The 27,751-nt window shown below is 44.9% G+C and overlaps 1 protein-coding gene across 1 annotated transcript in view; it reads left to right on the top strand.

Annotated features, from left to right (window-relative positions):
• LOC138643344 (synaptonemal complex protein 2-like) overlaps nucleotides 1-27,751 on the top strand; it is a 188,590-nt gene that overhangs the window by 14,894 nt on the left and 145,945 nt on the right. The window contains exons 4-5 of the mRNA XM_069732268.1: nucleotides 3,371-3,411; nucleotides 25,741-25,798. Of these exons, the coding sequence (XP_069588369.1) occupies nucleotides 3,371-3,411; nucleotides 25,741-25,798 (99 nt within the window). The remainder of the gene's footprint in view (nucleotides 1-3,370; nucleotides 3,412-25,740; nucleotides 25,799-27,751) is intronic.

The raw sequence follows: 27,751 nt of genomic DNA, 5'->3' as shown, positions 1-27,751 counted from the left end.
CTCTCTAATCCGGGGAGCTTAATTGCTATCTCTGGGACGCTCTCACTCCCTGCGGTTCGCCATGCAGGTTCTCGGGAAAATGGTGGCATCTATCAAGGCAGTGCCATTTGCCCAATTTCACTTCCGTCCCCTGCAGCAGGCTTTGATCTCAGCATGGGACAAGAATCCAGCCTCCCTGGGTCACCGCTTTCGCCTGGCACCCTGAAACAGGCGATCTCTCAGGTGGTGGACTGCAGCATCGTCCTTAGATCAGGGAAGGTCCTTCCTCCCAGTTTACTGGCTGGTAGAGACCACCGACGCCAGTCTACTCGGATGGGGCGCGATTTTTCGTCACCACACGGCTCAGGGACGTCTGCTCAGGAAGCCAACTTTCTGATCAACATCCTCGAGATCCGAGCGATATCGCTGGCTCTTCATCGTTTCCATCACCTCTTGGCGGGACGTCCCTTCTGGATCCAATCAGACAACGCCACGGCTGTGCCGTACATCAATCGCCAGAGAGGCACGCGCAGCAGAAGAGCGATGACCGAAGTTTTGCACATTCTTCAATGGGCCGAGGCAAATTAATCGCTCATTTCCTCAGTTCATATTCTGGGAGTAGAGAATTGGGCGGCGGACTTCCTCAGCGGCCAGGGCATAGCCTCAGGAAAGTGGTCTCTTCACCCGGAAGTCTTTCATGGGAATTGCCAGCGTTTCGGCACTCCAGATGTGGACCTCATGGCCTCCAGGCTGAATGCCAAGGTCCCGGCATTAGTAGCCCGATCCCATGATCCATTATCCATCGGCTCAGATGCCCTAGTACTCCCATGGAGCCAATTTTGAAGGCGTTCCGGTGATCCTGGTTGCTCTGGACTGGCCACTCCGAGCTTGGTACGTGGAGCTAATGCATCTCGTCGCCGACGTTCCCTGGAGGTTGCTGGATCTTCTGGATCTTCTCTCCCAGGGACCCATTTGCCACCAGAACTCGAAAGTTCTGAGTTTAACGTCCTGGCCATTGAATCCTGGATCCTAGCCCAGGCCGGGTTCTCCCGTCAAGTGGCATCTACCATGATCAACGCTAGAAAGCCTGTTTCCATGCGTATATACCATCGCATTTGGAAAACTTTTTTCTCATGGTGTAAAGATAAGGGTTTTTCCCCCATTGGTGTTTTCCATCCCCTCCATTCTGGAGTTACTCCAGGTGGGTCTGGATTCAGGCCTAGCGCTAGCCTCTCTCAAGGGCCAGGTCTCAGCCCTCTGTCCTTTTCCAGCGTCGGATAGCTTCCAAGCCTCAGGTTAAGACCTTCATGCAGGGAGTTATGCATCTTGTCCCTCCGTACAAGATACCTTTAGAACTTGGGACCTTAACTTGGTCCTCAGTGCTTTACAAGAGACTCCCTTCAAGCCATTGCAGGATGTTTCTCTCTCCTTCCTTTCATGGAAAGTTGCCTTTCTGGTGGCAATAACATCCATCAGACGGGTCTCGGAACTGGCAGCTTTGTCGTGCAAACCTCCATTTTTGATTTTCCACCAAGGACAAGGTGGTGCTCAGGACGTCCCCGTCCTTCTTGCCTAAAGTCGTCTCGGCTTTTCATCTGAATGAAGACATTGTCCTGCCCTCGTTCTGTCTGGCTCCAGTCCATCGTACTGAGAAAGCCCTTCACACTCTGGACTTGGTGAGGGCTCTCAGAAAATACATTTCCAGGAAGGCGTCTTTTCGCAAGGCTGATGCCCTTTTTGTGTTTCCGGATGGTCACAGAAAGGGTTTGCCTGCCTCGAGGGCCACGATAGCCAGATGGCTTTGCTCAGCGATCCAAGAAGGTTATCGTGTCAAAAGGCCAGCCTATCCCCGTGGGGATTAAGGCACACTCCAATCGGTCAGTGGGGGCCTCCTGGGCAATTTGGCACCCGGGATCCGCACATCAAGTGTGTAAGGCTGCGACTTGGTCCAGTCTTCACACGTTCACTAAACATTACAACATTCATGTTCAAGCCTCCTCTAGATGCGGCCGTCGGTAGACAGATTCTGCAATCAGCAGTTTCGCATCTGTAGGCTTCATTTAATCACTAAGGCCTCTTTCACACTTCAGTCTTTTGGCGTCAGTCACTACCGACATAGTTTCGGATTGACGGATCCGTCACAATTGTTGCGAAAACGGTTTTAACGGATCCGTTTTTTGACGGATCCGTTACTTGGGGGTTGTCTGGGAGAAGTATCTACTTTTTGGAGCATGCGCAATTGAAAAAACGGATTGGGGCGACGGATCCGCCGAAAAAACTGTTGCGGCGGATCCGTCGCCCATAGGCGGCCATTCGTCGCGATCCGCCATTTCGGCGGTGACAAAAAACGTTCCAATGTCCGTCTATTTTCAGAAAACGTCCGCCAAATTTCGACGGATCCGTCGCATGGCGGATGGAACGGACGACCATCCGTCACAATCCGTCACTAATGCAAGTCTATGGGAAAATAACGGATCCGTCAAAAAAAAATGACGGATCCGTTATTTGAGGAAAATGGCGGTTTTAGACTGATGCCAAATAACTGAAGTGTGAAAGAGGCCTTAGTTCCTTAAGTATTGGGTGCGTGAGGTTTCACCTGTTGTGACGTTTTCCCAACCAGGGACTGCTTTAGGACGTCCCATGGTCCTGTGTCCCCCAATGAAGCGAAGGAGAAACAGGGATTTTTGTGTACTCACCGTAAAATCCTTTTCTCCGAGCCAATCATTGGGGAACACAGCACCCACCCTGTTAGCCCGTTGGCTTGTAGTCTTTGTTGGTTTTGGCATATTGCAATTCTGTTTGTGAGCTCCTACTGCTTTGGCACCGAACTGGCTCACGAGAGAGCTAGCAGAGGGTGTATACTGTGGAGGAGGAGTTAACTTTTTTGTGTATTTGCCTAGTGTCCTCCTAGTGGCAGCAGCATAGCACCCATGGTCCTGTGTCCCCCAATGATTGGCTCTGAGAAAAGGATTTTGCTTTGAGTACACACAAGTCCCTGTTTCATTGCCACAGCCGCATGATTTACAGCTGCTAGTCAGACCTTCAACAAACTGCAGAGCCCCATTTGTAATGGAGCACACTTGGACATATATTCATTGTCTATGGGACTGCTATTGAAATCTGAATTACATGGGGCATAAAGGATTAATTTCTATTCTGGGAATACCCCTATAATGACCATTTTTTTCTTTAAAACCTATATTGTGACATCACTATAGGTCATAGTAATATGCATATGAATCTAATTACTTTTTTTTTTCTTGTGAGATTAATTTGCATGTTTGTAAAGCATGTGTGTGAATAAGTATGTATGTGTGTAATCAAATTTTATATATATATAATATATATAGTGGATTAATTTATTTTTTTTCGTTATTGTTTTCTTTCTCAGAAGAGAACTACTGAAACAAAAGGACAGCAATCAGCAGAGAAGTACAATTTCACGATATTCAATATCTGTTTTATTTATATGTATAACACATTATTTGATTAGGTTGATAAACAGATTGCTTTTCTGTTCCATTTTTAGGAACAGACAGAATGTCAAAATGTTAGTTTAAGCATAGCCTTTATACCAATGTTTTCTATCTCTATCTTCAGAGTAATTGTAACTAAATGGCACAACACAAATGGCAAACATTGTTAAATAGAACTTAGACATGATGAAAGTGGCTGTATAATTATCCCATTAATGCCATAAACTCGTAAGCTAAAGTCAATCTCCCCCATCCAACCTAACTGACAGTTCCTCAGAGTCCCTCCACCCTGAGGCCGCAATCACACTTGCGAGTTTTACGGACGTATGAGCGCAGAAAATACGTCCGTAAAACTCGCAAAACAAACGGCACAATTATTCGCTATGCCCCTGCTCCTATCTGCCGTATTTTACTGATCCGTATTATACGGCTTTCTATGGCCGTAGAAAATCGCAGCATGCTGCGTTTGTCACCGTACTAGCTTTCCTAGAAAGCTCCCAGGCTCGAGTTCATAAGAGGCGCCCTCTGCTGGTTGTCCTCATATGAACTCGAGCCTGGGAGCTTTCTAGGAAAGTTCCCATGATCTAGGAACAACCAGCAGAGGGCGCCTCACCGCAAATGAAGGTAAATACAGGTCCTTCTCAAAAAATTAGCATATAGTGTTAAATTTCATTATTTACCATAATGTAATGATTACAATTAAACTTTCATATATTATAGATTCATTATCCACCAACTGAAATTTGTCAGGTCTTTTATTGTTTTAATACTGATGATTTTGGCATACAACTCCTGATAACCCAAAAAACCTGTCTCAATAAATTAGCATATCAAGAAAAGGTTCTCTAAACGACCTATTACCCTAATCTTCTGAATCAACTAATTAACTCTAAACACATGCAAAATATACCTGAGGCTTTTATAAACTCCCTGCCTGGTTCATTACTCAAAACCCCCATCATGGGTAAGACTAGCGACCTGACAGATGTCAAGAAGGCCATCATTGACACCCTCAAGCAAGAGGGTAAGACCCAGAAAGAAATTTCTCAACAAATAGGCTGTTCCCAGAGCGCTGTATCAAGGCACCTCAATGGTAAGTCTGTTGGAAGGAAACAATGTGGCAGAAAACGCTGTACAACGAGAAGAGGAGACCGGACCCTGAGGAAGATTGTGGAGAAGGACCGATTCCAGACCTTGGGGAACCTGAGGAAGCAGTGGACTGAGTCTGGTGTGGAAACATCCAGAGCCACCGTGCACAGGCGTGTGCAGGAAATGGGCTACAGGTGCCGCATTCCCCAGGTAAAGCCACTTTTGAGCTACAGAGAAGCAGCACTGGACTGTTGCTAAGTGGTCCCAAGTACTTTTTTCTGATGAAAGCAAATTTTGCATGTCATTCGGAAATCAAGGTGCCAGAGTCTGGAGGAAGACTGGGGAGAAGGAAATGCCAAAATGCCTGAAGTCCAGTGTCAAGTACCCACAGTCAGTGATGGTGTGGGGTGCCATGTCAGCTGCTGGTGTTGGTCCACTGTGTTTCATCAAGGGCAGGGTCAATGCAGCTAGCTATCAGGAGATTTTGGAGCACTTCATGCTTCCAACGGCTGAAATGCTTTATGGAGATGAAGATTTCATTTTTCAGCACGACCTGGCACCTGCTCACAGTGCCAAAACCACTGGTAAATGGTTTACTGACCATGGTATTACTGTGCTCAATTGGCCTGCCAACTCTCCTGACCTGAACCCCATAGAGAATCTGTGGGATATTGTGAAGAGAAAGTTGAGAGACGCAAGACCCAACACTCTGGATGAGCTTAAGGCCGCTATTGAAGCATCCTGGGCCTCCATAACATCTCAGCAGTGTCACAGGCTGATTGCCTCCATGCCACGCCGCATTGAAGCAGTCATTTCTGCCAAAGGATTCCCGACCAAGTATTGAGTGCATAACTGAACATTATTATTTGTTGGTTTTTTTGTTTGTTATTAAAAAACACTTTTATTTGATTGGATGGGTGAAATATGCTAATTTATTGAGACAGGTTTTTTGGGTTATCAGGAGTTGTATGCCAAAATCATCAGTATTAAAACAATAAAAGACCTGACAAATTTCAGTTGGTGGATAATGAATCTATAATATATGAAAGTTTAATTGTAATCATTACATTATGGTAAATAATGAAATTTAACACTATATGCTAATTTTTTGAGAAGGACCTGTATAAGTCATTGACCTACTTTACCTTCATTCCCCGGGGTTTTGCAGCCACGAACAACGTTGCATTAGCAAAGCTCGTGGCTGCAAAATATTTTAACCCCTTCAGATGGATTTACATCGTTGGACGTTACAGATCTGCGGAAGGTATGGATATTGTTGGTTTATTATGTTTTTTTTGTTACAGAACGAGGGTCTTCAGTGATTGTATTGGGCGTTGAATAAAATATTACAACAACCTTTGTTTTTATTTCATTAAAATAATTTTTAATAATGTGTTTGTGTATTTTTTGAACCCTTTACTAGTATTGGATTAATAATGGATAGGTGTCATAATTGACGCCTCTCCATTATTAATTTGGCTTAATGTCACCTTACAATAGCAAGGTGGCATTAACCCTTCATTACCCCATATCCCACCGCTACACGGGAATGGGAAGAGAGTGGCCAAGTGCCAGAATAGGCGCATCTTACAGATGTGCCTTTTCTGGGGTGGCTGGGGGCAGATGTTTTTAGCCAGGGGGGGGGGCCAATAACCGTGGACCCTCTCCAGGCTATTAATATCTGCCCTCAGTCACTGGCTTTACTACTCTGGTGGAGAAAATTGTGCGGGAGCCCACGGCAATTTTTTCCGCCATTTAACCCTTTAATTTAGTAGATAGAACGGCCAAATTTTGCATATACACACTACTAACAGGGTCGGTCCCGGTGCGGTCCGATCAGATGGTTTACTGTATGTAAACCATGTCTCAAATCATGTCGGGTTTAGGAAGGAGCGAGGAAAAGCCGGTAATTGAATTACCGGCTTTAAAGCCATCTCGCGCTGGAAGAAATATTAATATATATATATATATATATACAGTGGGGCAAAAAAGTATTTAGTCAGTCAGCAATAGTGCAAGTTCCACCACTTAAAAAGATGAGAGGCGTCTGTAAGTTACATCATAGGTAGACCTCAACTATGGGAGACAAACTGAGAAAAAAAAATCCAGAAAATCACATTGTCTGTTTTTTTAACAATTTATTTGCATATTATGGTGGAAAATAAGTATTTGGTCAGAAACAAAATTTCATCTCAATACTTTGTAATATATCCTTTGTTGGCAATGACAGAGGTCAAACGTTTTCTGTAAGTCTTCACAAGGTTGCCACACACTGTTGTTGGTATGTTGGCCCATTCCTCCATGCAGATCTCCTCTAGAGCAGTGATGTTTTTGGCTTTTCGCTTGGCAACACAGACTTTCAACTCCCTCCAAAGGTTTTCTATAGGGTTGAGATCTGGAGACTGGCTAGGCCACTCCAGGACCTTGAAATGCTTCTTACGAAGCCACTCCTTCGTTGCCCTGGCGGTGTGCTTTGGATCATTGTCATGTTGAAAGACCCAGCCACGTTTCATCTTAAATGCCCTTGCTGATGGAAGGAGGTTTGCACTCAAAATCTCACGATACATGGCCCCATTCATTCTTTCATGTACCCGGATCATTCGTCCTGGCCCCTTTGCAGAGAAACAGCCCCAAAGCATGATGTTTCCACCACCATGCTTTACAGTAGGTATGGTGTTTGATGGATGCAACTGACTAAATACTTTTTTGCCCCACTGTATATATACAGTGGGGCAAAAAAGTATTTAGTCAGTCAGCAATAGTGCAAGTTCCACCACTTAAAAAGATGAGAGGTGTCTGTAATTTACATCATAGGTAGACCTCAACTATGGGAGACAAACTGAGAAAAAAAAATCCAGAAAATCACATTGTCTGTTTTTTTAACAATTTATTTGCATATTATGGTGGAAAATAAGTATTTGGTCAGAAACAAACAATCAAGATTTCTGGCTCTCACAGACCTGTAACTTCTTCTTTAAGAGTCTCCTCTTTCCTCCACTCATTACCTGTAGTAATGGCACCTGTTTAAACTTGTTATCAGTATAAAAAGACACCTGTGCACACCCTCAAACAGTCTGACTCCAAACTCCACTATGGTGAAGACCAAAGAGCTGTCAAAGGACACCAGAAACAAAATTGTAGCCCTGCACCAGGCTGGGAAGACTGAATCTGCAATAGCCAACCAGCTTGGAGTGAAAAAATCAACAGTGGGAGCAATAATTAGAAAATGGAAGACATACAAGACCACTGATAATCTCCCTCGATCTGGGCTCCACGCAAAATCCCACCCCGTGGGGTCAGAATGATCACAAGAACGGTGAGCAAAAATCCCAGAACCACGCGGGGGGACCTAGTGAATGAACTGCAGAGAGCTGGGACCAATGTAACAAGGCCTACCATAAGTAACACACTACGCCACCATGGACTCAGATCCTGCAGTGCCAGACGTGTCCCACTGCTTAAGCCAGTACATGTCCGGGCCCGTCTGAAGTTTGCTAGAGAGCATTTGGATGATCCAGAGGAGTTTTGGGAGAATGTCCTATGGTCTGATGAAACCAAACTGGAACTGTTTGGTAGAAACACAACTTGTCGTGTTTGGAGGAAAAAGAATACTGAGTTGCATCCATCAAACACCATACCTACTGTAAAGCATGGTGGTGGAAACATCATGCTTTGGGGCTGTTTCTCTGCAAAGGGGCCAGGACGAATGATCCGGGTACATGAAAGAATGAATGGGGCCATGTATCGTGAGATTTTGAGTGCAAACCTCCTTCCATCAGCAAGGGCATTGAAGATGAAACGTGGCTGGGTCTTTCAACATGACAATGATCCAAAGCACACCGCCAGGGCAACGAAGGAGTGGCTTCGTAAGAAGCATTTCAAGGTCCTGGAGTGGCCTAGCCAGTCTCCAGATCTCAACCCTATAGAAAACCTTTGGAGGGAGTTGAAAGTCTGTGTTGCCAAGCGAAAAGCCAAAAACATCACTGCTCTAGAGGAGATCTGCATGGAGGAATGGGCCAACATACCAACAACAGTGTGTGGCAACCTTGTGAAGACTTACAGAAAACGTTTGACCTCTGTCATTGCCAACAAAGGATATATTACAAAGTATTGAGATGAAATTTTGTTTCTGACCAAATACTTATTTTCCACCATAATATGCAAATAAATTGTTAAAAAAACAGACAATGTGATTTTCTGGATTTTTTTTTCTCAGTTTGTCTCCCATAGTTGAGGTCTACCTATGATGTAACTTACAGACGCCTCTCATCTTTTTAAGTGGTGGAACTTGCACTATTGCTGACTGACTAAATACTTTTTTGCCCCACTGTATATATATATATATATATATATATATATATATATATATATATATATTTTTTTTACACGCAGTACGGATGCCATACTACATACGGAGGATGCCATGCGCAAAAAACGCTGACACACCCTGCCTACGGAGGAGCTACGGACCACTATTTTGGGGACTTTTCAGCGTATTACGGCCGTAATATACGGACCGTATTGTTTTACGCTGTGTGTGACGCCGGCCTGAATCTGTAAGCCTCTGTGAGTGGAGATTGCATTTTCTGCCTGCATACAGTGAACTTAGGAGCTCTCACTCTCTAACTAGTAGCATGAAATCTTCAACCCTTTAAAAAAAAAAAAAAAAACTCAGTGATTCTTAGGCCTGTCCCACACCACGTCCAGATAATTCCGGTACCGGAAAAATCGGTACCGGAATTGTCCGTGTGCTTACGTAGCACATCAGTGTGGCACACGTGCGGCAGCCGTGTGCCGCCCGTGTGCCGACTGAGGACCACACGGACCGTGCAGGAGACAGCGCTACAGTTAAGCGCTGTCCCTTGCGTGCGGTGCTGAAGCCGGTATTCATCCCTTCCCAGCAGCGTTCGCTGGACAGAAGGAATGAATAATCTTTTTTCTTTTTTTCTTTTCCCTTAAAAATAAAGTTTGTGCGTCCCCTCCCGCCTCCCATCCCCTGTGCGCCCTGTGTGAGCAGTCATGTGGTCCCGCTCATTACAGTGAGGAATATGCTTACAGTAGCGCTGTCATCTGCACGGCACACGGACAGCATCCGTGTGCGGTACATGTTTTACACGGACCCATTGACTTTAATGGGTCCGTGTGATCCGTGCGTTCCCACAAACACTGACATGTCTCCGTGTTTTTCAAACGGACACACGGTCCGTGAAAACACGCTGACATGTGCAGAGACACATTGATTTTAATGTGTCTACGTGAGTCAGTGTCTCCGGTACGTGAGGAAACTCACCTCACGTACTGAAGCCACCGACGTGTGAAACCGGCCTTACATGGATTTCCTTTAAAGGCTAAACATTTTTCTCCAAACAATGCCATCAAAGAGCAATAATGTTTTCATGTTCTGTCAACGCATGTTTCGATCAGTGCTTGTTTTTCAGTGCCACCTTTCCGTTTTTGGGGTGTATAAAATATATAAAACTATTAGATCTTTTGGGGAAATGGAGAAAAAAAAACAAAAGCTTTTATGTAGGTTTATATGTCATAAATAATAGTTCTGGTCTTTACTGATGTGGTGATCCAATTGTCATTTTTTCTATTTTTTTTCATTCCTTTTTATTTTTGTAACAATTGTAAACTTTAAAGGGAATCTGTCACCCCAAAATTCGCCTATAAACTAAGGCCACCGGCATAAGGGGCTTATCTACAGCATTGTATAATGCTGTAGATAAGCCCCCCAATGTAACCTGAAAGGTAAGAAAAACGAGTTAGATTATACTCACCCAGGGTCGGTCCCGGTGCGGTCCGATCAGATGGGCGTCGCGGTCCGAGTCCAGCGCCTCCCATCTTCTTACGATGACGTCCTCTTCTTTGCTTCATGCCACGGCTCCCGCGCAAGCGTACTTTATCTTCCCTGTTGAGGGCAGAGCAAAGTCCTGCAGTACGCAGGCGCCTGGAAAGGTCAGAGAGGCCCAGCGCCTGCGCACTGCAGTACTTTGCTCTGCCCTCAACAGGGCAGATAAAGTACGCCTGCGCAGGAGCCGCGGCAGGACGCAAAGAAGAGGATGTCATTATATGAAGATGGGAGGTACCGGACCGGACCGCGACACCCATCTGACCGGACCACATCGGGACCGCCCCTGGGTGAGTATAATCTAACTCGTTTTTCTTACCTTTCAGGTCACATCGGGGGCTTATCTACAGCATTACAGAATGTTGTAGATAAGCCCTTGATGCCGGTGGCCTTAGCTTATAGGCAAATTTTGAGGTGACAGATTCCCTTTAACTTTCTGACCCTTATTTGTTCCAATATAAATACTGCAATGTTTGTCCCTTGGCTTTTGCAGCAGGAAGCTAGCCATCACTCACAGCTTGGCATCTGTGATGACACGAGCACAGCGCCTGTGCCCATGCAATCATCATGACACACTTATGTTGATTTGCACTAATAGACTCTCTCTGTATCTACTAACATGTCATAGGTTGGTTATTAGCGATGAGCGAGTGTACTCGTTGATCGGGTTTTCCCGAGCACGCTCGGATGCCCTCCTAGTATTTATGACTGCTCGGAGATTTAGTTTTCATCATGGCAGCTGAATGATTTACAGCTACTAGCCAGGCTGAGTGCATGTGGAGGTTGCCTGGTTGCTAGGGAATCCCCACATGTAGTCAAGCAGGCTAATAGCTGTAAATCATTCAGCTGCCATGATGAAAACTAAATCTCCGAGCAGTCATAAATACTAGGAGGTCACCCGAGCGCGCACTGGAAAACCCGAGCAACGAGTACACTCGCTCATCACTAGTTGTAATAAGTGTATATATGTAATACATATAAGTAAAATCCTACTATTTGGGACTGAAGTAATGCTTTAGATTCTAGATAAATAATATATATTGTATATACTTTATGTGTGTGTGTGTGTGTGTGTGTGTGTGTGTGTGTGTGTGTGTGTGTGTGTGTGTGTATACACTAGTAAACATTGAAATAGGAACACCAGGAAAGAAAAAGTAAGGGAATTATGGAAATGACTGGAGCAACGGACATGTTCATTTTATACAATTGAAAAAAAAATGACAACATAAGTTTCAAATATATTCTATTTTATTCAGTATCAAGTATAAGCGACACACACAGAAATACAGGACTTGGCTTGATTAACCCCCTCATGACATATGACTTTAACTTACGCCATGTCAGTTATACAGTTGTGGCCAAAAGTATTGACACCCCTGCAATTCTGTCAGATAATACTCAGTTTCTTTCTGAAAATGATTGTAATCACAAATTCTTTGGTATCATTATCTTCATTTAATTTGTCTTAAATGAAAAAAACATAAAAGAGAATGAAGCAAAAAGCAAAACATTGATCATTTCACACAAAACTCCAAAAATGGGCCAGACAAAAGTATTGGCACCCTCAGCCTAATACTTGGTTGCACAACCTTTAGCCAAAATAACTGCGACCAACCACTTCCGGTAACCATCAATGAGTTTCTTACAATGCTTTGCTGGAATTTTAGACCATTCTTTGGCAAACTGCTCCAGGTCCCTGATATTTGAAGGGTGCCTTCTCCAAAATTTTTAGATCTCTCCACAGGTGTTCTATTGGATTCAGGTCTGGACTCATTGCTGGCCACCTTAGAAGTCTCCAGTGCTTTCTCTCAAACCATTTTCTAGTGCTTTTTGAAGTGTGTTTTGGGTCATTGTCCTGCCGGAAGACCCATGACCTTTGAGGGAGACCCAGCTTTCTCACACTGGGCCCTACATTATGCTGCAAATTTTGTTGGTAGTCTTCAGACTTCATAATGCCATGCACACAGTCAAGCAGTCCAGTGCCAGAGGCAGCTAAGCAACCCCAAAACATCAGGGAACCTCCTGTTATGATACGGTGGTCTAGGAGCAACATGGAATGAGCTCCGAAGGAAGTGGTAACTGTACTGACCGCAGTCCCTAAGCTCAACACAACACTAGAAGTAGCCGTGGAATGCTCCTAACTCTCCCTAGGCATCTCATCACAGCCTAAGAGCTAGCTACCCCTAAAGATAGAAGCAGGAAAGCTATCTTGCCTCAGAGAAAATCCCCAAAGGATAGATTAGCCCCCCACAAATAATGACTGAGTGGAGAGGGAAAAGACATACACAGAATGAAACCAGGATGAGCACAGGAGGTCAGTCTAACTAAATAGATAGGACAGGATGGAATACTGTGCGGTCAGTATAAAACACTACAAAAATCCACGCAGAGTTTACAAAAAATCTCCACACCTGACTAAAGGTGTGGAGGGCAAATCTGCCTCCCAGAGCTTCCAGCAAGACAGAATTAATTCACACTGATAAGCTGGACAAACATAGAAAGCACAGAATGGATAAGTCCACAATCTATGGACAGAAAAGGGCAAGCAAAAACTTAACTTAAGGTACCGTCACACTTAGCGACGCTGCAGCGATACCGACAACGATCCGGATCGCTGCAGCGTCGCTGTTTGGTCGCTGGAGAGCTGTCACACAGACCGCTCTCCAGCGACCAACGATCCCGAGGTCCCCGGTAACCAGGGTAAACATCGGGTAACTAAGCGCAGGGCCGCGCTTAGTAACTCGATGTTTACCCTGGTTACCATCGTAAAAAAACAAACAGTACATACTTACATTCAGCTGTCTGTCCCTTGCCGTCTGTTTGCTGCACTGACTGCTGGCCGCAAAGTGAAAGCAGAGCACAGCCACAGCGGTGAGTCACCGCTGTGTGACTCACCGCTGTGCTGTGCTTTCACTTTCACTTTGCGGCCAGCAGTCAGTGCAGGAAATAGACGGCAAGGGACAGACAGCTGAATGTAAGTATGTACTGTTTGTTTTTTTACGATGGTAACCAGGGTAAACATCGGGTTACTAAGCGCGGCCCTGCGCTTAGTTACCCGATGTTTACCCTGGTTACCAGTGAAGACATCGCTGAATCGGTGTCACACACACCGATTCAGCGATGTCTGCGGGGAGTCCAGCGACGAAATAAAGTTCTGGACTTTCTTCCCCGACCAGCGACAGCACAGCAGGGGCCTGATCGCTGCTGCCTGTCACACTGGACGATATCGCTAGCGAGGACGCTGCAACGTCACGGATCGCTAGCGATATCGTCTAGTGTGACGGTACCTTTAGCTGAACTGGTCAGGATAACAGGGAACTCCAAAGAGATGTGAATCCAACCAGGAACCATTTACAAGTGGCACTGGCTCAAGATAGAGCCAGACTTAAATAGCCGAGCAGAAGAGACGATAAGTGGAGGCAGCTGATGACAGCTAACTCCAAGGAGCAGCCATACCACTAGAAACCACAAGAGGGAGCCCAAGAGCAGAACTCACAAAAGTGCCACTTACAACCACCGGAGGGAGCCCAAGAGCGGAATTCACAACAACCTCCGCCATGTTTGACTGTAGGGACCGTGTTCTTTTCTTTGAATGCCTCTTTTTTTCTCCTGTAAACTGATGCCTTTGCCCAAAAAGCTCTACTTTTGACTCATCTGACCAGAGAACATTCTTCCAAAACGTTTTAGGCTTTTTCAGGTAAGTTTTGGCAAACTCCAGCCTGGCTTTTTTATGTCTCGGGGTAAGAAGTGGGGTCTTCCTGGATCTCCTACCATACAGTCCCTTTTCATTCAGACGCCGACGGATAGTACGGGTTGACACTGTTGTACCCTCGGACTGCAGGGCAGCTTGAACTTGTTTGAATGTTAGTCGATGTTCTTTATCCACCATCCGCACAATCTTGCGTTGAAATCTCTTGTCAATTATTCTTTTCCGTCCACATCTAGGGAGGTTAGCCACAGTGCCATGGGCTTTAAACTTCTTGATGACACTGCGCACGGTTGACACAGGAACATTCAGGTCTTTGGAGATGGACTTGTAGCCTTGAGATTGCTCATGCTTCCTCACAATTTGGTCCTCAGACAGCTCTTTGGTCTTCTTTCTTTTCTCCATGCTCAATGTGGTACACACAAGGACACAGGACAGAGGTTGAGTCAACTATAATCCATGTCAACTGACTGCAAGTGTGATTTAGTTATTGCCAACACCTGTTAGGTGCCACAGGTAAGTTACAGGTGATGTTAATTACACAAATTAGAGAAGCATCACATGATTTTTCTAACAGCGCCAATACTTTTGGCCACCCCCTTTTTTATATTTGGTGTGGAATTATATCCAATTTGGCTTTAGGACAATTCTTTTTGTGTTTTTTCATTGAAGACAAATTAAATGAAGATAATAATATCAAAGAATTTGTGATTGCTATCATTTCAGGAAGAAACTGAGTATTATCTGACAGAATTGTAGGGATGTCAATACTTTTGCCCACAACTGTAGGGAGCTAGGTAAAGCTCATATTGTATACAGGTGGCTATAAGGGCTTATACTGTGTGTACAGTATAGCAGTGTTCCCCAACTCCGGTCCTTAAGAGCCACCAACAGGTCATGTTTTCAGGATTTTCTTAGTATTGCACAGGTGATTCAATGCTTGCCTGTCCAAGTGCTGCAATTATCACCTGTGCAATACTAAGAAAATCCTGAAAACATGACCTGTTGGTGGCTCTTGAGGACCGGAGTTGGGGAACACTGCAGTATAGTGAGGTTTATACTGTATGTAGTGAGCTCTATAGGGGCTCATAATGTATATAGGAGACTGAGGGCTCATACTGTATACAGAGAGCTACGTAGGGGTTCATATTTTATATAGGAAGCCATCTAGGGGCTCATGTTATATATAGGGAGCTATGTAAAGGCTCAGACTATATATGAAGCTATGTGGTGGCTCACTATGTAGATGTTCATACTGTATATAGAGAGCTATGGAAGATCTCATACTGTATATAGGCAGCTGTGGGTGCTCATACTGTGTATATAGTGGGCTCATACTGTGTATATAGTGAGCTATGTAGGGGTTCATACTGGACACAGAGAGCTTATGTAGGGGCTCATACTCTATATACGGAGCTATGTAGCGGTTACTACTGTATATAGGGAGCTTTGTAGGGGCTCACTGTATATAGGATGCTTTGTAGGGGCTCATAGTATACAGTATATAGGGAGCTATGTATAATAATAATAATAATAATTTTTATTTATATAGCGCCAACATATTCCGCAGCGCTTTACAAATTATAGAGGGGACTTGTACAGACAATAGACATTACAGCATAACAGAAATACAGTTCAAAACAGATACCAGGAGGAATGAGGGCCCTGCTCGCAAGCTTACAAACTGAGGAAAAGGGGAGACACGAGAGGTGGATGGTAACAATTGCTATAGTTATTCGGACCAGCCATAGTGTAAGGCTCGGGTGTTCATGTAAAGCTGCATAAACCAGTTAACTGCCTAAGTATTTAGCAGTACAGACACAGAGGGCTATTAACTGCATAAAGTGAATGAGAACATAATGCGAGGAACCTGATTTTTTTTTTTTTTTAAATAGGCCACACAGGGATCGTTAGGTTAATGCATTGAGGCGGTAGGCCAGTCTGAACAAATGAGTTTTTAGGGTACGCTTAAAACTGTGGGGATTGGGGATTAATCGTATTAACCTAGGTAGTGCATTCCAAAGAAACGGCGCAGCACGTGTAAAGTCTTGGAGACGGGAGTGGGAGGTTCTGATTATTGAGGATGCTAACCTGAGGTCATTAGTGGAGCGTAGGGCACGGGTAGGGTGGTAGACTGAGACCAGGGAGGAGATGTAGGGTGGTGCTGAGCCATGGAGTGCTTTGTGGATGAGGGTAGTAGTTTTGTACTGGATTCTGGAGTGGATGGGTAGCCAGTGTAATGACTGGCACAAGGTAGAGGCATCGGTGTAACGGTTGGTGATGAATATGATCCTGGCAGCAGCATTCAGGACAGATTGGAGCGGGGAAAGTTTGGTAAGAGGGAGGCCGATTAGTAGAGAGTTACAATAGTCCAGACGAGAATGAATAAGTGAAACAGTAAGAGTTTTTGCAGAGTCGAAAGTAAGAAAAGGGCGAATTCTAGAAATGTTTTTGAGATGCAGGTAAGAAGAGCGAGCCAGTGATCGGATGTGGGGGGTGAATGAAAGGTCAGAATCAAGGATGACCCCAAGGCAGCGGGCATGTTGCTTTGGAGTAATGGTGGAACCGCACACGGAGATGGCAATGTCAGGCAAAGGTAGGTTAGTAGAGGGAGAGAACACGAGGAGTTCAGTTTTTGACAGGTTTAGTTTCAGATAGAGGGAGGACATGATGTTAGAGACAGCGGTAAGACAATCACTGGTGTTTTCTAATTAGGCAGGCGTGAGATCAGGAGAAGAAGTGTATAATTGGGTGTCGTCAGCGTAGAGATGGTACTGGAAACCAAATCTACTGATTGTTTGTCCAATAGGGGCAGTATACAACGAGAAGAGGAGGGGGCCTAGGACTGATCCTTGAGGAACCCCAACAGTAAGGGGAAGGTGAGAGGAGGAGGAACCAGCAAAAGATACAGTGAAGGATCGGTCAGAGAGATAGGAGGAGAACCAGGAGAGAACGGTGTCCTTGAGGCCGATAAAGCGGAGCATATTGAGGAGGAGCTGATGATCCACAGTATCGAATGCTGCAGAGAGATCCAAGAGAATTAGCATGGAGTAGTGACCATTAGATTTAGCTGTTAGTAGGTCATTAGAGACTTTAGTGAGGGCAGTTTCAGTAGAGTGTAAAGAGCGTTGAAGAGGGTCAAGAAGAGAGTTATCTGAGAGATAGCGGGTAAGACGGGAGTGGACCAGGCGTTCGAGGAGTTTAGAGATGAAGGGAAGATTAGAGACAGGTCTATAATTAGCGGCACAGTTTTGATCGAGGGATGGTTTTTTAAGTAATGGATGTATGATGGCATGCTTAAATGAGGAGGGAAAAATACCGGAAGTGAGGGAAAGGTTGAATATTTTTGTTAGGTGAGAGGTGACAGCCGGGGAAAGGGACTGGAGGAGATGTGACGGAATGGGGTCACTGGTGCAAGTGGTCGGGCGAGAAGATGCAAGGAGCCTGCTTACTTCTTCTGTAACTGCTTCAAAGTCAGAGAGTGAACTAGATGCAGTGGGGGAGGGAGGACAGTGCATGGTATGAAGAGATTGGGAGATAATTTCCTGTCGAATGTGGTCAATTTTTTCTTTGAAGTAATTGGCCAGATCGTCAGCACGGAGATCCGTGGTTGGGGCCTGCTCTCTTGGGTTGAGTAGGGACTGGAACGTGTCAAAGAGACGTTTAGGGTTATTGGACAGGGAGGTGATGAGGGTGTTGAAGTAGGTTTGTTTGGAGAGGTGAAGGGCAGAATTGTATGTCTTTAGCCTGAACTTATAATGGATGAAATCTTCGGGTAGATTAGATTTTCTCCACAGACGTTCTGCGCACCTGGAGCACCGCTACAGGAAACGTGTTTGCAGCGTGTGCCACGGTTGTTGCCGTCTGTGCCGAGTTGTTTTATGTATAGGAGGAGCAGCTTCATCCAGAGCACTTTGCAGGGTTTCATTGTAATGCTTCAGAGCAGAATCAGGACATGAGATGGAGAAGATTGGGGCCAATGAGGACTGCAAGTTCTTCATAAGTTTCTTATGTAAGGGCTCAAACTATATGCAGGATGGTTTGTAGGGGCTCAAAGTGTATATAGGGAGCTATGTAGGTTCTCATACTGTATATAGAGAGCTATGTAGGGGCTCACTGTATATATAATGCTTTGTAGGGGCTCACAGTGTATAGAGGGAGCTATGTAGGGGCTCAAGCTGTCTATATGATGCTTTGTAGGGGCTCATACTGTATATAGGGAGCTATGTAGGGTCTCATACTGTATACAGGGAGCTATGTAGGGGCTCATACTGTATATAGTGAGCTATGTAGGGGTTCATACTGTACACAGCTATGTAGGGGCTCATACTGTATATAGGAGGCTGTGCTGGCTCATACTGTATATAGTGAGCTATGTAGGGGTTCATACTGTCTAAACAGCTATGTAGGGGCTCATACTGTATATAGAGTGCTATGTAAAGGCTCATATTGTATATAGTGAGCTATGTAGGGGTTGATACTGTTAAACAGCTATATAGGGGCTCATACTGTATATAGAGAGCTATGTAGGGGCTCATACTGTATATAGGAGGCTGTGCTGGCTCATACTGTATATAGTGCGCTATGTAGGGGTTCATACTGTTAAACAGCTATATAGGGGCTTATACTGTATATAGAGAGCTATGTAGGGGCTCATACTGTATATAGAGAGCTATGTAAGGCTCAGACTATATATAGGGAGCTATGGTGGATCACTGTAGAGGTTCATACTGTATAGAGGGATCTGTGTAAGATCTCTTAATGTATATAGACAGCTGTGGGGGCTCATACTTTGTATACGAATGCCATGTGGGTATTCATCATGTATTTAGGGATGCTATGTGGAGGCTCATGCTATACATCGTAGGCCTGTGTATGAGGTGCTACAGTATATAGGGGGATGTCAGCATACTTAATTCTGTAGTAATTCTTAATACTTAATTAAGCATACTTAACAGAATTAAATTCAGCTTATTAGTTCACCCACCACAACAGTCTTAGGGTACCGTCACACAGTGCCATTTCGATCGCTACGACGGTACGATTCGTGACGTTCCAGCGATATCCATACGATATCGCTGTGTCTGACACGAAGCAGCGATCAGGGATCCTGCTGCGAATTGTACGTCGTAGCAGATCGTTTGGAACTTTCTTTCGTCGCTGGACCTCCCGCTGGCATCGCTAGATCGGTGTGTGTGACACCGATCTAGCGATGCGTTCGCTTGTGACCAGGGTAAACATCGGGTTACTAAGCGCAGGACCGCGCTTAGTAACCCGATGTTTACCCTGGTTACCAGCGTAAATGTAAAAAAAAAAAAAACAAACAGCACATACTTACAATCCGGTGTCCGTCAGGTCCCTTGCCGTCTGCTTCCCGCACTCAGTGACTGCCGGCCGTAAAGTGAAAGCTGTGCTTTCACTTTACGGCCGGCAGTCACTGAGTGCGGGAAGCAGACGGCAAGGGACAGACACCGGAATGTAAGTATGTGCTGTTTGTTTTTTTTTACGCTGGTAACCAGGGTAAACATCGGGTTACTAAGTGCGGTCCTGCGCTTAGTAACCCGATGTTTACCCTGGTTACCCGGGGACCTCGGCATCGTTGGTCGCTGGAGAGCTGTCTGTGTGACAGCTCCCCAGCGACCACACTACGATTTACCTACGATCACGGCCAGGTCGTATCGCTGGTCGTGATCGTAGGTAAATCGTATAGTGTGACGGTACCCATAGTCTCCCATGTGGCCCCCTGGGAAATTAATTGTCCACCCCTGCTCTACAGTATTGTGTATGTTGTCCACTGCACATAAGACATCTCTCGTTATGTATCTACAGTTGTGTACCTGTGCATTAATCACGTGACTTATGAAAAAAGGAGGTCATGTGACATTGGGGATGGGGGCATGCCTTTTAAACTGCCCCGGGCCCTAGCTACTCTTAATCCACCCCAGTGGCATTTAGGCTATGTGCACACGTTGCGGATTAGCCTTAGGAATTTCTGGTGCGGATTCTGCCTCTCCTGGCAGAAAACGCACCTGCGGATTTGTCGCGTTTTTTGTGCGGTTCTGCAGCGTTTTTTGTGCGGTTTTTTTTTTTTGCGAATTTGCTGCGTTTTTACCCCTGCGGTTTTTTATAATGGAATGGGTACAAAAACGCTGCAGATTTGCAAAAAAGAAGGGACATGCTACTTCTTTTAAACCGCAGCGTTTCCGCAGCGGATTTTCCGCAAAGTGTGTGCGGCATTTTTTTTCTCTCATTGATTTACAATGTACTGTAAATCAATTGCGGATCTGCAGAGTTTCTGCACCTCAAAAAATGCGAATCTGCAGAGAATCCGCAACGTGTGCACATACCCTTAAGTTTAACACACACCAAGGCTACAGTATATGCACACGTTGCAGATTTGACTGTGGAATTTTCTGTACAGATTCTGCATTTCTTGGCAGAATCTGCACCTTTTTTTGGTCTGTGCACACATTGCAGATTTTTGTGCGGATTTCATCCTTTTTTTACCCCTACAGATTTCTATTATGGAATGGGTGCAGAAACGCAGCAGATCTGCAAAAATAATTGACATGGTCCTTTTTTGAATCTGCTGCGTTTTCCGTGCAGTTTTTTGTCCGCACCATCTGCACAGCATTTTTTTTGCCATTGATTTACATTGTACTGTAAATCACTTAAGGATCTGCAGCGTTTCTGCGCGGAAAAAAAGCTGCAGATCAGCAGGAAATCTGCAACGTGTGAACAGGTGTGCGTATAGTTCATGCTTCCATCGACACACCCGTGACATGATCACGAATGTTCGATGCATGAACAGCAAAGGGTTTGCGGAAACCGCCATGCCTGTCATTACGATCTTCCTGTGAACACTGGCCCATGGCCAACGTTCATGGGAGATTGTGATTTCTGCTATACATCACAGTACTGATGCACTGCAACACATAGCACAGAAGATCAGACAATCGCAGTTTCAACTCTTCTAAGGGGACTATTAAATTCAGAAAAAGTTTTTAAAAAATGAAAAAACTAAAGAAAACAAAAGTTCAAATCACCTTCCCATTTGCCCCATTTAAAAATTAATAACAAACATTTGGCATGGCTGTGTTCTTAAAAAAAAAAAATTTCTAAAATTCTGATCACAATATAAAATAAATGAATCCGATCGGTATAAGGCATAACAAAAAATATCATAGAGCGAGTTATGAGGTTTTGTCTGCCGCAACATTGCTATAAGAGGCGGTCAAAACATTGTATCTACCCCAAATGGTATCAGTAATATAGTAACATAGTTTTTAAGGTTGAATGAAGACTATAAGGCTATGTTCACATTGCGTTTGGGTGATCCGTTTAACGGATCCGTTACTTAGCGGCATTAACGCTATGTAACGGATCTGTTAACGCTCCCATAGACTTCCATTATTGTAAAGCATCCTAACGCATGTCAAAATTGGCATTTGTTAGCGATGATGCGCTGCTTTGTGACGCACCCTCGAACGCGGTCTACCACGTTTTCGGGTACCTTAGGTCTAACGCACAGTGAATGGACGCGTTGCGCTCGCTGTGCATAGACCTCTATTGCTAACACATGCCAATGCAATGATACTATGCGTTAGCTCGACTGAAAAAAAAAGAGATTTTGTGCATCAGCGTTAGCGCATCTGTTTAACAGATCCGTTAAACGGAGGGCACTAATGTGATGTGAACCTAGCCTTATTCCATCTAGTTCAACCCATAGCCTAACCTAACATGCCCTAACATGTTGATCCAGAGGAAGGCATAAAAACCCATGTGGCAAACAGTAAGCTCCACATTGGGGAAAAAAAGTCCTTTCCGACTCCACATACGGCAATCAGACTAGTTCCCTGCATCAACACCCTATCATGGAAGCTAGTATATATAACCTGTAACATTATACTTTTCAAGAAAGGCATCCAGTCCCCTCTTAAATTTTAGTAATGAATCACTCATTACAACATCATACGGCAGAGAGTTCCTTAGTCTCACTGCTCTTACAGTAAAGAACCCACGTCTGTGATTATGATTAAACCTTCTTTCATCCAGACATAGAAGATGCCCCCTTGTCCCCGCCTCAGGTCTATGATTAAAAAGATCATCAGAAAGGTCTTTGTACTGTCCCCTCATATATTTATACATTAAAATAAGATCACCCCTTAGCCTTCGTTTTTCCAAACTAAATAGCCCCAAGTGTCATAACCTATCTTGGTATTGCAGACCCCCCAGTCCTCTAATAACCTTGGTCGCTCTCCTCTGCACACGCTCTAGTTCAGCTATGTCTTTCTTATACACCGGAGACCAGAACTCTACACAGTATTCTAAGTGTGGTCGAACTAGTGACTTGTATAGAGGTAAAATTATGTTCTCCTCATGAGCATCTATGCCTTTTTTAATGCAACCCATTATTTTAAAGTCTCCCCAGGATGCACAAAATACGCCTTCACACAAACCCATATTAAAAAAAATGAAAGTGTTATAGGTCTTGGAAAATGGTGACAAAAGCAACTTTTTTGCTTATAAATTTCCCCGACATTTTTCTCCACTTAAATAAAAAAGAAAACCTATGCATATCGTTGTACTCATAATGACCTGGATAATTATATTGCCAGGTCTGTTTAACCATATAGTGAACATGGTAAATTAAAAAACAAAGAATTGTGAAATTGCACTTTTTTTTTTTGCAATTTCAACACATTTGGAAGTCTTTTCCTGTTTTCCAGAACACTGTGTGGTAGAATGAACTATGTTATTGAAAAGTACAAATCGTCCCGCAAGAAACAAGTCCTCATATGGCTTCATTGACAGAAAAATAAAAAATTATGGATCTTGGGAGGGGAAAAAATAAGAACGACAAAAATGGAAAATGGCCATGGTGTGAGAGGGTTAATAGATGTCTGAGAACTATTGTGCCTCCCTAAATGCACTTGGGAATGCAAATCTAAAGATCCGCTGCTGGCAGCTCCCTTTACAATTGCCACCCAATGGCAAGTCTGGACACTCTTCAGGCCACTCTTGGGCCACACATGTTGTTCACAGTTGCACGAGCAAAATGTGACCTGGCATTGTCGTGAAAAATAGCTCCTGGGACACTTTTGAGAAATGACTGTACCAGTGGTTGCACGACCAAATCAGCATAATCCTGTGCTATTAATGTACCTGGAATGAAGAATAGAGGAGTCCAGCTACCTCATAGTCTCCAGACAAAACACAGGATACAATGATAGCTAAAAGCGGACCTTATAACTGAAGAGGACAGAGCTCGGCACCATGATGACCTTTGAGAGCATAAAATACTAAGCAACCCACACATGTTCTTATGCTGGCAAACAGATGTAAATCATTCAGCTGTGGCATTAAAAACTAAATCTCCGAGCACTAAAAAATACTCGGAGGACACCCGAGCGTGCTCGGGAAATCTCGAGGAACGAGTATATTCGCTCATCACTACTTCTGATGGTTTGTGTAGACACTATTCTGTGTATTAGCCTTGGTATGTGATGTCCAAATTCACATGCAGTACAGAATGGATCAATCACTGAACCATTGGTATGATCATGTTTCCAAAGTGTAACAGAAGCAGTTTTTCAACATGACAATGCCAGGCCACATGTTACTTGTACCACTGCGACCAGCCTGCGTGGCCTAAACATGCTACTGTGGTCTGCGTGAAGGGGAGTCAGTGAAGGGGAGGTCAGGCCCAGTGCTGTGGGTCGGTTCTGACTTCTCTTCACCCTGAATTCTTTCTTCTAAACGGGCATCTGTCGTGTGTGTTGTGCAGGGGGCTTCGTTCTGTACTCAGTTGTCGTTCGAGAGTCCTTGTTACCTCCACATCCTTGGGAACAGAAACAACTGTACCCACAAGAGACATTTTGGTGCGGTTCAACAGGTTCAGCTTTACTGTGTAATTAGGATACATTCGGCTGTGGTATACAGTATGAGACTGATTCCCCTCTGGTTGGTGTTCCCTTTGCTCCGTATACTATCAGTTCTTGCCTCCGTTCTGCTCAAGCTGTCCCCACCTCAACAGCTTCTGTTGGTACCAGGGACTTCCTATCCGGCATTACATCTTCTTTGAGGATCACCACCTTTTCCACTCGCTGTGACCTGACAAGAGCCTGGGATGGGCTGAAATGTCTGATTGTTTGGATTTCACTGGATTAAATGAGCAATTATTGTACACGTGAGAGCCGGGATTTCTTTCCATTTTGCGGTTTCTCTCCATGTGCACCACGATCACACAGAGTGCCGATCAGCTTTTTATTATTTTGATCTTCTGGACTGCCCCTGGGTCTGCACGAAACTTCAGATGTGTTCCCATACTGTTTGAGAGACTTGAGGCTGATAGGACACTTCAATACATATGCATCCGCTGACATTGAACCAGTCACTCTTCACACTGTCTGATACCCTCCTAGTCACTGCTATAGGCCGGGATCACACACAGCGAGATACGGCAGAGTCTCGCAGGTTAAATCCAAGCTCTGGCACCAGCACTCCAGAGCGGAGCGTGCGGCCGCATAGCAATACATGGAGCTGCACGCTCCGCTCCGGAGTGCTGGTGCCAGAGCTTGTTTTTAACCTGCGAGACTAGGCCGTATCTCGCTGTAGGGTGACTCCGGCCATAAAGTGTTTCTCTATGCCTTCCACTGGATCTCCCATGGACAGCTCTCCCCAATTCCCTGGGACAGCTTGAGGTAAACCTCAATGAAAACCGAGGCACCAACTGGCAAAAAAGATAAAAGGCAGATTTATGTACAAGGCCTATAACCATAAAACATTCTTTATATATTACTATAAAATTTTACTCCCTCCACCAGCAGTGGATCTTGATGATTTGCATCCCCAATTGCATTCAGAGTGGCAGAACGTTTCTCAGACGACCATAAATAACCCCTTTGCTAGCATGCGTGTATTTTTGTGTGTAGCGCTCATACGCTTGAATAAATAGAGATGTTTTGAAAATTGTGTTATTATCACCTTGGTGTTGCAAATTCATTGGTGATGTCTGTGCTTGAATATTATATAAAATATATACTGCATATGTTCAGAAAATAAATTTTAACATTTTATATCAGTACATCATGAAGAAAAAATGCAGCACTCAGCAGCCGAAGTGAAAGGTTAATTGTTAAAATAAAATTGTTAATTGAAAGGTTAAGGAATGCGGGGGGAGTAAAAGCCAGACGACGGCCGTTTCACGATTGCTCGCTTCTACGGGTCCTGGACATGTAGAAACGAGCAATCGCGAAATGGCCATCGTCCGGCTTTCACTCCCTCCGCATTCCTCCTAAGCAGGACCCATATAAGCGAGCAATCCTCCTAAGCCCTGCTTGTTCATTTATTTGTCCATGGCACGGTTGTGAAATAAAGGACAATTTCACTTCAGCTGGTGAGTGCTGCATTTTTTCTTCATGATTTACTGAGACATTCCTTGTTTCCATGCTAGCACCTTTTTTAATCTGAATATCTGTACCGCAACAGTTCAGTTTTAAAACGGATCTCTGTCTGTTTGGAGTGGTGATTTGTGTGCCCTAGTTGCCATTTAATTTTTCTTCTTTTTTGGACTTAATATTTTATATGCATTATATGTGATATTTAAGTGTATAAGTGTAATTTTCTGCTTGTTTTAGAAAAACATTTAATGTTTTTGAATGTAAAAGCTCATCAGAGTCCACTTCAGATTCAGAGGTAAGATATGTTTTTGTTTTTTTCCCCAAAAACTCAAAATGTATGAAACATAGAAAAAAAATTGTGATAACTGCCAGCTCTGAACAACTGATGATAACCCCACAACCCAGGAAAAGCATTCAGTATGGTTGAATTATACAGTGTGTATGTGTGTGGGGGGCTGCATTATACTGTGTGTGGGGGGCTGCATTATACTGTGTGTGGGGGCTGCATTATACTATGTTTGAGGCTGCATTATACTGTGTGTTGGGGACTGCATTATACTGTGTGTGTGGGGCTGCATTATACTGTATGTTGGGCTGCATTATACTCTATGTGTTGGGGACTGCATAATACTGTGTTGGGAGCTGCATTATACTGTGTGTCTGTGGGGGCTGCATTATACTCTTGAGGGGGGCTGCATTGTACGCTGAGGGGGGGCTGCATTGTACGCTGGAGGTAGGCTGCATTGTACGCTGGAGGAGGGCCTGCATTGTACACAGGAGGGGTGGCTGCATTGTACACAGGAGGGGTGGCTACATTGTACTCTGAGGGGGAGCTGCATTAGGACCATGGTGAGTGCATTATACTATATGTACTATATGGGATCTGCATTATACAGTAGAGATGACTATCTGTCCCCATCATTCTTCCTCAGTTGGTATAAAGAAACTCACAGTGGTGCAATATGTGAGCATTTGGGGCCCCACTTTAAACTTTTGCCCCTGGGCCCACTTTGTCTAAAACCAGCCCTGACTGTCTCCTCACACGGTTACCCCTCCCTTCTCATACACTGACTCTCTCACTTTCCACATTGACCGTCTCACTTTCAATTTGGCCTCCTCACACATCCCTTCAACTCAGCATATATTTTCCCCCCTCATACTGTCTCTGCACCCATCCCCCCTTACATGCCCCTTATCTCATACCTTCCTCCTCAAATTGTCTTCAAATCGTTACTGCTCCTCATATTGTATTCGCACATGTCACTTCTTTGCTCCCCAAGCAAACATTTACCACTAATGCTGGCGAGTGACGTCACCAGTGTGATCACAGGACGGCGATCAGAGCTTCAATTGTACTTGCGTATAATTGATCACTGGGAGCAGGCACGCTGCAGCTTCTTAACAGCTAGCGCAGAGAATGGCCAACTCACAGTCCGGAGGGCTTCCCGACTGCGTCCCCTGACGGCGGTGCCGGGGGCGCATGCCCTGGCTGCTCCCTCTAGGTTCACCTCTGGATAGCTATACATCAATACTGTGAGATGGTTGGACAGAGAGCTATAGATCAGTACTAAGAGGTGATGATAAGATCGCTGTACATTAATATTAACCGCTTCCCGACCCACGACGCCACGTAGGCGTCATGAAAGTCGGTGCCAATCTGACCCATGATGCCTATGTGGCGTTATGGAAAGATCGCGTCCCTGCAGATTGGGTGAAAGGGTTAACTCCAATTTCACCCGATCTGCAGGGACAGGGGGAGTGGTAGTTCAGCCCAGGGGGGGTGGCTTCACCCCCCCCCCGTTGCTACGATCGCTCTGATTGGCAGTTTCACTTTCAACAGCCAATCAGAGCGATTTGTAATATTTCACCTAAAAAACTGGTGAAATATTGCTGCAATATCATCGGCCATGGCTGGAAACACTGATGTACCCCACCCCACCGATCTCCCCCCCCAGCCCTCCGATCTATGTTCCGCTCCCCTCCGTCCTGTGCTCCACTCCCCTGTCCTCCTGTCCGCTCCCCCGTGCTCCTATGCCACCCCCCCGTGCTCCGATGCCCCCCCCCGTGCCCCGATCTACCCCCCCCCCCCCCTTATACTTACCGAGGCTCCCGGTGTCCGTCCGTCTTCTCCATGGGCGCCGCCATATTCCAAAATGGCGGGCGCATGCGCAGTGCGCCCGCCGAATCTGCCAGACGGCAGATTCGTTCCATGTACATTTTGATCACTGTGATAAAACCTATCACAGTG

This window comes from Ranitomeya imitator, chromosome 6 (assembly GCF_032444005.1).
Source record: "Ranitomeya imitator isolate aRanImi1 chromosome 6, aRanImi1.pri, whole genome shotgun sequence".
NCBI lineage: Eukaryota > Metazoa > Chordata > Amphibia > Anura > Dendrobatidae > Ranitomeya > Ranitomeya imitator.
Note: the sequence above shows the minus strand (reverse complement) of the source record. Positions and strands in the feature narration are given on the sequence as shown.